At 43.7% G+C, this 11,042-nt stretch overlaps 2 protein-coding genes across 7 annotated transcripts; one reads left to right on the top strand and one right to left on the bottom strand.

Annotated features, from left to right (window-relative positions):
- Nucleotides 1–495: 495 nt before the first annotated feature.
- Nucleotides 496–7,290, bottom strand: LOC109751621 (phosphatidylinositol/phosphatidylcholine transfer protein SFH6). Of its 6 annotated transcripts, none has more exons than XM_020310503.4 (14): nt 6,988–7,290; nt 6,150–6,447; nt 4,355–4,451; nt 4,001–4,267; nt 3,837–3,914; nt 3,008–3,109; nt 2,833–2,882; nt 2,633–2,732; nt 2,464–2,562; nt 2,268–2,375; nt 1,764–1,896; nt 1,211–1,563; nt 886–960; nt 496–784 (listed from the first exon to the last, which is right to left on the bottom strand). In XM_020310503.4, the coding sequence occupies exons 1-14, from the start codon at nt 7,019–7,021 to the stop codon at nt 764–766; spliced, it is 1,815 nt and encodes a 604-aa protein (XP_020166092.1). In that variant the 5' UTR covers nt 7,022–7,290; the 3' UTR covers nt 496–763. The 6 variants fall into 6 exon arrangements, with proteins under 6 accessions (XP_020166092.1, XP_020166093.1, XP_040260030.1 ...); XM_020310504.4 differs by having other exon boundaries at nt 6,150–6,441; XM_040404096.3 differs by having other exon boundaries at nt 2,633–2,744; nt 6,988–7,288.
- A 603-nt stretch (nt 7,291–7,893) lies between these two features.
- Nucleotides 7,894–9,711, top strand: LOC109751626 (uncharacterized). The gene is given in 3 exon segments (XM_020310511.4): nt 7,894–8,250; nt 8,570–8,899; nt 8,986–9,711. Coding segments are annotated over 3 exon segments (1,227 nt in total). The 5' UTR covers nt 7,894–7,908; the 3' UTR covers nt 9,541–9,711.
- Nucleotides 9,712–11,042: the final 1,331 nt, after the last annotated feature.

Here is an 11,042-nt window from a genome sequence, read left to right as displayed (position 1 = left end):
AGAGATGGATGACATAATCACGGAAGCGAAACAGTACAAAGTTTTTTCCCTACCTCATGATTTGGTCTAAGAGACGTCTCCAACTCTCAGGTACACTATTTTCAACAACAAGAAAAACTCTCAGGTACACTGGTGCAAGAACAAAATGCTCTCTCGAGACGCATCCAACTTTTCCCACGGACGAAACGGACGACACCACCGGCCGCTGTACGACGGCACGACGTAGTACGAGCCAGTGTCCCATTCCCACTACAATACTGCTAACAACGGACGGCGTAGGTGAGGTAACGTACTCCCAGGTCCAGCTAGAATCACATACGCCGCCGTGCCGTCTCAAGTTGGGCTGCTTTCGCCTCTGGACTCCGACGGATCAACGCGATCACTATAACATTAGAGCTGCATCGATGCCAGTGTTCTTCAGGCCACAAATTCAGCGTTCAACAACAAAGTTAGATGGACAAGAAGAGAAGGTCTTTCTCAACGGGACACGGCGAATTCTGTACGCTACACCCTTTGTATTTCTATATAAATTCTGTACTGTACACCTTTGCTTTTTCTGGACTCAAATATGTTCCAGGCATCAACGATATATACTCAGCAGTGGAACATCAAAGACGTGGCAAAATGCTCGCCCGCCCTTCTATTCGTGATATACACTTACAGAACTTTACACGCAAACAAATTACAAATATATGCATCCAATTTGGCAAGAAGAATACCCCGTCTTGAAGGAAAATAAATAGTTGAGAGTGTACTCCAGCACTTAGAAGCAGAACCTCTTCTTCTGCAAATTAATGGATGGAGTCACAGTATGGACCAGAAGGGCTAAGCACCAAGAACGCGCCAGCTTAAAAGAGGACGAACAAACAATAGGGGAAAACATACCCGGAATTTGTTTTTGTCCTGTTTTTCAATATATGCAAGCAGCTCGTCCTGCCTTATCAATGTCTCGTAGAGCACCTGCATATGGGATGAAGAGAAACAAAGGTTAATAAAGGAAAATACTACGCAAAATGAATGGAAAGAGGCATGCATCATGTGTTTCTCATGCTTGTAGTGGAAATCATAAAACTGGGTCAACTGTTACAGGCACTAACCTCAATAATTGTTTATACACTACCCCGCAAAGAAAAAAAAAATATACAATTGGTATCATTGAACAATAACCTATGGCTCGAGAAATAGTTTTTGTTTAATGAACCGGAGGTACCTTCTTTGTAGAAATCAGCTCAGCTTCCAATGCATCGACACGGCACACAGCTGTATTGAGCAGTTCCTCTTTCTCAACTGGCATTTGAGATGGCTTTGTTTCAAGTACAACCACCTTCTCCTCCAGTTCACGAAGCCGTCTTAATACATACGGTACCTTAAACTCCAAATTTTGGGGAAATTCCCCACAATTGTGATCACAGCCAATGGACTGTCTTGAGAACCTTTCAGATACTCTGCTTGGGGCAGAACGGATCACCATAAAAAGGCTCATAATTAAAACTGTCAGACAAGTAACAATCTGAGTTCGTAGCACTCCCAATGCCATACGTATATTTCTCAAGGAGAATGAACCTGGGTGAAGCATGCAACAAAACTAGTCAGTATAAATCCTTTAAGCTCATCATAGTGGAGCTCATTTAATAACATAATCTATTCCTAAAAGAATGTTCTGTACTAGAAGGTTTATTATGCAGTGAATATGTTTCTAGTTAGTCTGTACAATATGGCCATAAGTCACGGTAACATTAAGAGTGATAGCAATACATATAAACCTGAGGTAGAAGCCATTGAAGTGGCTTTTGGACTGTTGCACACATCATCCACAAGCTTGTCAACAACAGTGGGGACGCTTTCCTCTAGGACAGTAGCAGTACCAGAAGTTGAAGCATGTCCTGAAGATTTTGGCTGCAAGTAGGCTACATTAATCAATAAGCATACTGACCAGGAAAAAATACTGGAAAAAAATGTAAGCCGCAAATTAAGAATTTCGCACGAACCCAAAAGGCACTTCTCCACTTATTATCATAGTTTCAGATAGTAGACTGCTACAACTTAGTCTCAGGTAGTTGAAGCTTGAAAGGCAAAACGGACATGATAAATTATATCATATTTTGGCAGTTAAACATAAAATTTACGTACTTCTCTTTTTTCTTCGAAAAGAGGATAACCCCGGCCTCTGCATCATATGATGCACATGGCCAAAATTTACGTACTTCTAGTGGTAGCATTGGTTAATATCTTGAATTGGGTTACGCTCAAAAGGGATATATACTCGCCTCATGAAGGGTCAAATCAGGGTTCACAGTGGCATCCAGTGGAGCAGCAGGAGACGTAATATCTTCTACATCAGATGTAGATTCGGCTGAGGCATCACTGGTTTTTTTCTGATCCAAAAAGAAAACAAGATAAAGCTCGTAATGAAATTTTAAGGTGATCTAGTCATTCAAAATGATCCAAACAACGTGTGCTTACAGCTGAGGAATGAAGCTTAGTATAAGAAACTGTCTTCCCATCAGTGCTTGATATGGCAAGAATTTGTTGACCATAATTTGCTTCACCGTTAAGGACCCTCTATAATGGAAGAGACATTATGTTAGTGATATACAACAGGACAGCCAGTAATAAGAGTGCGAGGAGAAACCTCTATTATGTTAGGATCCTTCCAAGGACCTTTGTCTGATTTTGAGCAACCTCCACTCTCTTCACACCTGCATTTGCCTCCAAGAAAATCTGGTAGTTCACTGGACATGATACTAACAAATTAGGCAGAAGCTGAAAAGCAGTATGTACGAACACACAATTAGCAAGTAACGAATAACTGTTTTGACAGTTTGGTATTACCTTTCATCAATTATTTCAAGCAGCTTATTTTGGTACTTGCTTCCAAGAACCTTGATGAGAATGATACATGAGATAATCATTACACACAGTAAAACTTACGAGTTCAATAAATGAACAAAAAGGTGTCCTAATGATAGTGAAGGCAGAAATACACAGTTAAAGTTACAATACTTACATGAATCTTCGAAGCAGTCTGTGGATCAAGAAATGATTTAATTGTACCCCATAACATCTTGAAGCCCTGCCCAGCATTTATAATGTACAAGCGGCACAATGTCTGCAAAAACATTCAGAATTAGTAGTAACTAGGCGATGCCCCGCACGTTGCGGCGGGATTTTGTATAAAATAAACATTGCGCTGAACTAATCATCTAGCTGCTGTCTATAGTTTCTCTTGTAGTAAGATAAGTTGTTTATCAATATTTTACAAATAAATAAATAAAGAAATACATATCTCCATCTATAAGTTTAAAGTTGGACGGAATAAAAATGCATGCAGGACTCACTTTTCTTTCATATATAGAGCACTCAGGTATCATGCTATGAGCTGCATGCATGCGTCAGTTTTTTTCCTTGATTAAAACACACATAGGCGGCAGTTACTGCATGCATGTGTCATTGACTACATATGGTACGTGCAGCGGCTCTCGTTGTGTAGATCGGACGGATATTGTTGATTGATCTACTATATCCGAGGGCTAAATTAATTTGGATGATGTGGCTCAAGGAGAAGCGAGAGAATTCCTAGTAGTGGGGGCTAGCTATTTAGATATACTCCCTCCGTTCGGAATTACTTGTCGCGGAAATGGATGTATCTAGACGTATTTTAGTTCTAGATACATCCATTTCCGAGACAAGTAATTCCGAACGGAGGGAGTAGTAGATTAGCTACATGTGCAATTTGAAAGAGAGACCAAATGGGCACATAGAGAAAAAGGTTATTAATTAACAGAAGATAATAAATATTTAGAAAACCATTATAGCAGAGTAACTGTATCACCTACCTCTGGATAGTTATCATTGTCAATCTTCTGCAGTCGCATGATTAGTTCCCTTGCATCTTTTGAGAAGTTCTTTAAGCCCTGAATTATGAAAAAGAAGTCACTGACTACCATGACCACATAAAATTGGATTCACTGAAAGCAAACCTGGCCATAAGAAAACATACCACCCCTTGCACATCTAAAATAGTTGTAGACGAGTCTATGTGCCTTTTTGCAGCTATGGAACAAGCTGGAAACCTCATCTGGAAACTTCTCTCGAACTCCTTCACATGATACTTTATGTATCGGTCAAGAGTTGTTACTTTGACTAGTTTATTGGCATCAACCTTTCCAACTAGTTCTACATAGACAGGCCTTCCCTCTTTATCCACTCCATGGTAAAATTGTGGATAATACTTCTTAACTTCATTTAATTCAGTGTAGTCGAATTCCTAACGAATCAAGGGTCAAGATTAGAAGTCACGTGAAGTAAGTAACGTCACTTGTTTTCTTGGTGTATGTTTCGATTTTAGATTTACCTCTATACTGTCGACCCCATACTCATTCCTCCATCTAAGCATTTCTGACCACATATGCTTTGCTTTCTCAATATCAAACTTTCTTGCTTTCAGGAACCTACACATGGAAGGTGTAAAAAAGAAAATTGAACCAATCCAAAAAAAACTTGAAACGAATGAGCAAAACTGGAATTTCCTTCTTAACATTAATTTTGAAGGAATATATGAAATTTAAAATAGAAGAAACAAACTACAGCTTTAGTGTACAAACTATCACAAACAAGAGATTTAAATACCAATTATATTTTAAAAACTACATTAGAAGACACATCAAAAGCCAACTGCTCCTGGGACGTTACAGGCGATTGTTGTTTGTTCCTTGTTTTGTGTACATTTTGGTGTCCAAGCAGAGCACTGGTGTTATTGCGGTGGAGGCATTGTTGCGTGAAAATGAGACCCCCCGGCAGTGTCTGGCTTCTTCCCTGTCACGGTCTTCAGCGTCGACATAGAGCCAGTGAGGGTGTGGTCCCACAGGTCTGGATGTCCAGATCTTTTTTTGGGTGGGTGGGTGGGGTAGTGAGTGTGTGTGTGGGGGGGGGGGGGGGGGGGAGGGGGGGCTATAAACTAGCAGTAAAGCCTCTGTCTCGCCGTTGTAGGCGAGTTTCTAATGCGCAGTGTCTCCTGGAGGCGATTTAGGCTTGTGCAGGTTTTCTTGCAAAAGATGGAGGGAGTTAGAGATTTTGCTCGTTTTTCTGTCTATATTTTGTTGTACTGTACTATTTTCCCTTTCTGAATATCAGATATGGTTTCTAAAAAAAGACAAGTTTGACAGAAATAACTATTTTGAGACTAAGGGCGTGTTTGGTTGCCTGCATAACACTCAAGAAGAACACCGGCTGCACACACCGGCTGCACCTCGAATATCAAGCTCCGGGAGATCAACAGGAGGCTAGCCATGGATCAGGGGTGGGCCGGCTTCGCAGATCGGCTAGGTGATGGCTGAGGACACCTTCAAGGTGATCGTCTTCAACCTTTCCGGCGCAGAGGTGGTTGCCAAGTACCCCGCGCACGACGAAGCACTTGCCTTGATCCAAGAAGTTTAATGTGTTTTCGTTAGTCTGTCAGCCATAATCTGTTATGACTCTGTCGTCGTTATTATGACTATGCTTGTTAATGTAGTGTGAATGCTTGTTCAAATTGCTATGCTCTGTCTGTGTGTGTGTGTGTGTGCGACGCGTGCGTGCTGGTAACCTCACCACTCGAACAAGAGGTTACCACACCGCATATCTTGAACATAACCAAACAACAGCACGTTGCATCTAGGTACCACATGCTTGCAACCAAACGGCGTGCTGGTGGTTCGCCTCTAATGCAGGCCGGGGTTTTGTGAGCAACCAAACTAGGCCCAGAACATGGTTTTAAGCCTGCATTAGCTCAGGCATGCTGAACCGGGCCACAGATGCAAAGAGGCCAAAATGATGCAGGTAACCAAACATGCCCTAGTTGTAACCCAGAACCAGATGTAGTGATGCATTTTCACAAATCATGGGACTTAAAAAACCTAAATTTGTAGTTTTTTTATACAACTTCTCGAAAAATATGTAGTTTTCTGATGTATGTAGTTTTGTGACAGCCTGTACACTAAACCTGTATTGTACGTAGTTTTGTGACAGCCTGTACACTAAACCTGTATAATTTGGTGAAATTTACACTAAAATATATAATCAACATGTTATTTGAGATATTTTTGCTGGAAATGGAGGTAATCTACCAAAGAAGAAACCCAAATATTCTTTCAGATCAGCAGATGTGGTACCTCAACATCGTGTGATAATCGTCATGACGTTCGGGCAACAAGCCCCCATCAAGCAAGCATCGGCGGAATCTTTCAACAGTTTCCAGCTCTTGCACATCCCTTATATCCTCTATTGAGGCTAGATTGCCACTCTTCTTTTTGCTCTTCCTCCTCAAGGAACGCCTAAATTTATTTCCGGCACTAATCGCTCTTTTCTTGAAGGACCCCTTTTTGGCCTTGTTGTCACCTTCGGAGTTATCTTCATCGGATTTGCTCTCTTCATTCTCATCATCATGAGTGAAGCCCTCAAAACCTGCACCTGCAAATATTATCTCAGCATTCCTTCTCTGACTGAAATGGAAATTGGCAATTATTGTCGTGGTAATAGAATTGACAAGGAGTAGGCAACACGTGAACTGAGCACTTAGTAATGCTTCACAGTTAATTAATTGCTATCACATTAGTGAAATGTTAAAAAGATCCTCAAGATATGCAAAAAAAAACCCAATCATAATTAGAGTAATTTGGTATTTTCTATACTACTGTTATTGGACACTCCACTCAGAAGAAAGGCATGAGACGTACAGCCAAAAAATCACAGCACCCCGAATCCAAGAACTAAATCTCAGTTATAGAGATTATCTTGAGCGAATTATCTTGTTATCAACTGTAATTATACTTTTTTGAGGAATCATCTACTGTAATTGTTCAACTGCACGGAAGCAGCCATAATCTCTCGCGCGCAAATACCGGTAGCGAATCGATGCGCGAGAACGTCCAGGCAGGCACGAAGAAAGGGCAGCGCGAAGGAGAAAGCAGGAAGGGCAAGCAGTTCAAGGAAGCAACGCTCGACACTCACCGGGCCTCCCGGACCGGTCGACGGGCCCCGACATCCCTGGCCGTCCTCCCAATCCAAGCTTGGTTGCTCCGGTGGATCCCGAGCCCTACGCCTCCATAATCCCCCGGGGAGCGAGGTTTTCGGCGGATGAACGAGGGAATGAACGGTGGCTTGTTTTGAATTTCAGTCTCTTTTCTTATCAGGGAATATCGGGGGAGAGGGGAAAGGAAGCTTCTGCTTTTCCTTCATCGCTGGAGAGCGGAGGGGAGGGGACGGGAGGTGTGAACACGGAAGCGTGGCACGTGGGAGGCCGACATGGGCTATACCGCCGACCTGGCACACGCGGCGTTATTATCGGCAGCAGAGCTGGCCAAACGGAATGGCCCATGGGGCCGTGCCGTTTCAGCCCGCGTGCTGCGCCTTCAGGCCCAGGCATGGCCGCTTAGTTAATTGGTCCGGCACATTGGCCCGTTTAGCACGCTGGCCTGTTTAGCAGTTCGGCCTTATGGACTGTTTTGGGCCATTTTAGGCCTAATAGGTTGTTTATATGGGCCATATATATTTATATAATTCAGAAAAAATGAAAAAAGGGTCGTGTCAGGCCGGTCCGTGTGCCCAGGCACGGGGCCATGGCGTGCTGCGTTCCAGGCCTGACCCATTTAGCCTGGGTCGTGTCGTGCCTACGTGCTACCGGGTCGGCCCATCTAGCATAGCTTGTTTGGCCAGCTATGGTATGCAGGGGAACCAAGATTTTGGCCCAGTTCTTTTGACCCGATTATGGAGATTCTGGGTCTCGTTTTGATTGTGTAGAATCGTCAAAATCATACCACAATCGACAGTACAACTGAAAGCAGCGTTTTGGGTCGATTCTGGACCTCCCGCAAATGAAAACGTTTTTGTTTTCAGACTGTACCCCTATTTCAACACGAAATTACAGGCAAAATGCCATTCCACAGCCCGACCGACCGCGGCCCAGAAAACACATTGGCCTCGCTCGCTCCCTTGTCCTCGCTCGATTCCCCTTTCCTCCAGCCGCCGCTAGGGTTCCTGACCCGCCACCCCTCCTCCCTCGACGAATGGCGGCGACCCTGCCGGAGAAGACGAGCGCCACCCGACGCGCCCATCCGGCCGGCCGAACAGTGCTCAGCGCCACCTCCTCCGACCCCATCCTGCCAGCCCCTGAGGTCCTCCGCCCCGCCGGCTCCGACCGCCCTCCCCGCCGTCCTCCGCCGGCCCCGACGAGCCCATCCAGCCGGCTGTTGCTGTCCTCTGTCCGCTGCCTCGGTGAGCCTCTCTCTCTCTCTTGTATTTTCTCTGTACATGGAAGAGTGGATGGATAGATGGATGTAGAAGTTTTGTAGCTCTTTTCTGTACATGGAACAATAGATTGCTAGATGGATGTAGATGATTTGATTGATTGATGGATGGATGTAGATTATGTTAGTTTATTTGTTAGATTCTTCTCTGTACATGGAACAAGAGTTCTTCTCTGTACTGTGTAGGTAGATGATTTTTTAAATTCTTTTTTCTACTACAATTGCTCAATGCTACTTGTGAGTGGTTCTGTTTAGCGACTGCTATGTGCTAATGATAGACGTTGTAGATGGAGAAAGAAAAGAAAACCAAGCCCCCTAAAGCAAACTGGGACAGTGCAGCGCATACCATTTTTATGGATGCATGTGTAGAGGAGGTGCGAGCTAATAACCGTGGTGGCACCACTTTAACCGACATTGGAAAAGCTAATTTGGTTAGAAAGTTCAATGAGCGCTCCGGGAGAAATTATTCTTCCGACCAACTGAAGAATAGATGGGATATATGTAGAGCAGACTACAGTGTATGGAAGACATTGACTCGGAAAGCAACTGGCATTGGTAGAGATGAATATACGAAGACCATTGCAGCTACAGATGAGTGGTGGGCATTGGAGATAAAGGTATTTTGTTGCCATGTCATTCATTCAAGTAGTGAGTGATGTTCTTCTATCATTATTTAACTGTGAGTGTTGGTATTTGATTGTAGGCAAATCCGTTAGCTGCCAAGTTTCGGTATGCTCCACTAGCAGAGGAGGACAAAATGAGATAGGTGTTTGATGCTTGCTGTGTCACAAATGAACATGCTAGGGTGCCAATTCCCACATATCAAAGTGGTTCATCTCGCTTTAATATGGATGGTGATTCAGGTTGTGAAAGTCATGATGTCTAAGCTACACCTCGTACGAAGCGTGCCAAGATTGGGAAGAAGATGCCATGTTCTTATTCGCCAAGTCCTAGGATGAATGAGAAGTGGTCACATGAAAGTGTTAAAACTGATGCACGTGTACATATGGTTGACCTCTTTGGTGCAAGGGAAAAGAGAAAGGGAAACCTAGGAGAGGATACAACAAGAAAGGAGATTGGAGACATGATGAACATGGTGATTGCGGATGGTGCTAAACCTGGGAGTGATGTGCATTTCTATGCTTCCTATCTTATGTTGGAAAGGAAATATCGTGGTATTTTCGTAACATTCAAGGATCATGAACCTAGTGCAAGGCTTCGATGGATAGAGAGGACATGGGAGCTCAACAAAAAATAAGTAGAACCCAACTATTTGCTTTGAACTTGTAATGATGTGAACCGATATGTATCATTTGCTTCCAACTATTTGCTTCGAAACATGTAATGTTGTGAACCCAGCCCTTTGCTTCCAACTTGTAATTTCCTGGACATGTTTGCTCTCATATGCAATGTTCACTTGTTCAGAACATAATTATTTGCTTTGGAATTGTATTGTATCATGTAGAACTATTGTTGGTAATTTTTTATGTTGTTGCTAAACTCTCATGTGTATGTTTATGTGGCAGATGGACACTTCAGATGAATCTTCAGATGGATCAGATGAGGAATGTGATTTGGGCATGTTTGCATGTGCTATGGAAGTGGCGTCGCCAAGTGAGAGATTGCTGTATGCACCAAGAAAGTCACACCGTGTTACAGGCCTCCAATGGGTGGCAGAGAAGGAGCAAGATGCAAAAGCTTTCTACTCTATGTTCAGAATGAGGAGGTCAGTTTTTTACTCATTGCATGAATTGTTGGTTGAGAAGTACGAGCTTAAGTCAACTTGCAACATATCATCGAAAGAAGCATTGGCACAATTTTTATGGACTTTGGGGAGGTGCCAAACCACTGATAATGTAGCAGATCGGTTTGGACATAGTCGTTCTGTCATCAACAAAAAAATTCATGAGGTTTTGGAGTGTGTGGACCGCATGGCTGGCGATTTCATTAGGCCTCACTACAAAAAAAAGACACATCTCTGACATTTTGGGCCGAACGAAATTTTTTTCTGTCATACTTATGACACTTCTATGACGATAATTGTGACAAAACCCGGTATCATCATAGATGTGGTGGGGTCCTACTTTTATGACAAAAAATCATGACAGAAAATGGGCTTTTCGTCCTAGGCGGGCCGGAGACGCAGCTGCATGACATTCTTTGGGCCGTGCATGACGGAAAAAGCCGTGGTAGAAGCGAGGGTGAGGAAAATATCGGGGAGTTCCCGGTTACGGTGGGTGGTCGGGGGCCGAGCGATGTGCGTTTCTCTCGTACATGATGCGTGGGTGCGAGGCGTTGGGTGTCGGTGTCAAAACCGGCAGATCTCGGGTAGGGGGTCCCGAACTGTGCGTCTAAGGTTGATGGTAACGGGAGACAGGGGACACGATGCTTACCCATGTTCGGGCCTTCTTGATGGAGTTAATACCCTACTTCCTGTTTGATTGTTCTTGATGAATATGAGGATTACAAGAGTTGCTCTACCACGAGATCGTAATAGCTAAACCCTAGAAGTCTAGCCTATATGATTATGATTATCTCTACGGACTAAACCCTCCGGTTTATATAGACACCGGAAGGGCCTAGCATTGTACAGAGTCGGTTTACAGAGGAAGGAATCTTCATATTGAACGCCAAGCTTGCTATCCACGCAAAGGAGAGTCCCATCCGGACACGGGAGGAAGTCTTCTATCTTGTATCTTCATGGCCCATCAGTCCGGCCCACGTCACATAGGTCGGGCGCCCGGGGACCCCTTAATCCAG

Source organism: Aegilops tauschii, chromosome 3 (genome assembly GCF_002575655.3).
Source record: "Aegilops tauschii subsp. strangulata cultivar AL8/78 chromosome 3, Aet v6.0, whole genome shotgun sequence".
NCBI classification, from domain to species: Eukaryota; Viridiplantae; Streptophyta; class Magnoliopsida; order Poales; family Poaceae; genus Aegilops; species Aegilops tauschii.
This window is presented reverse-complemented; position numbering and strand designations above follow the sequence as displayed.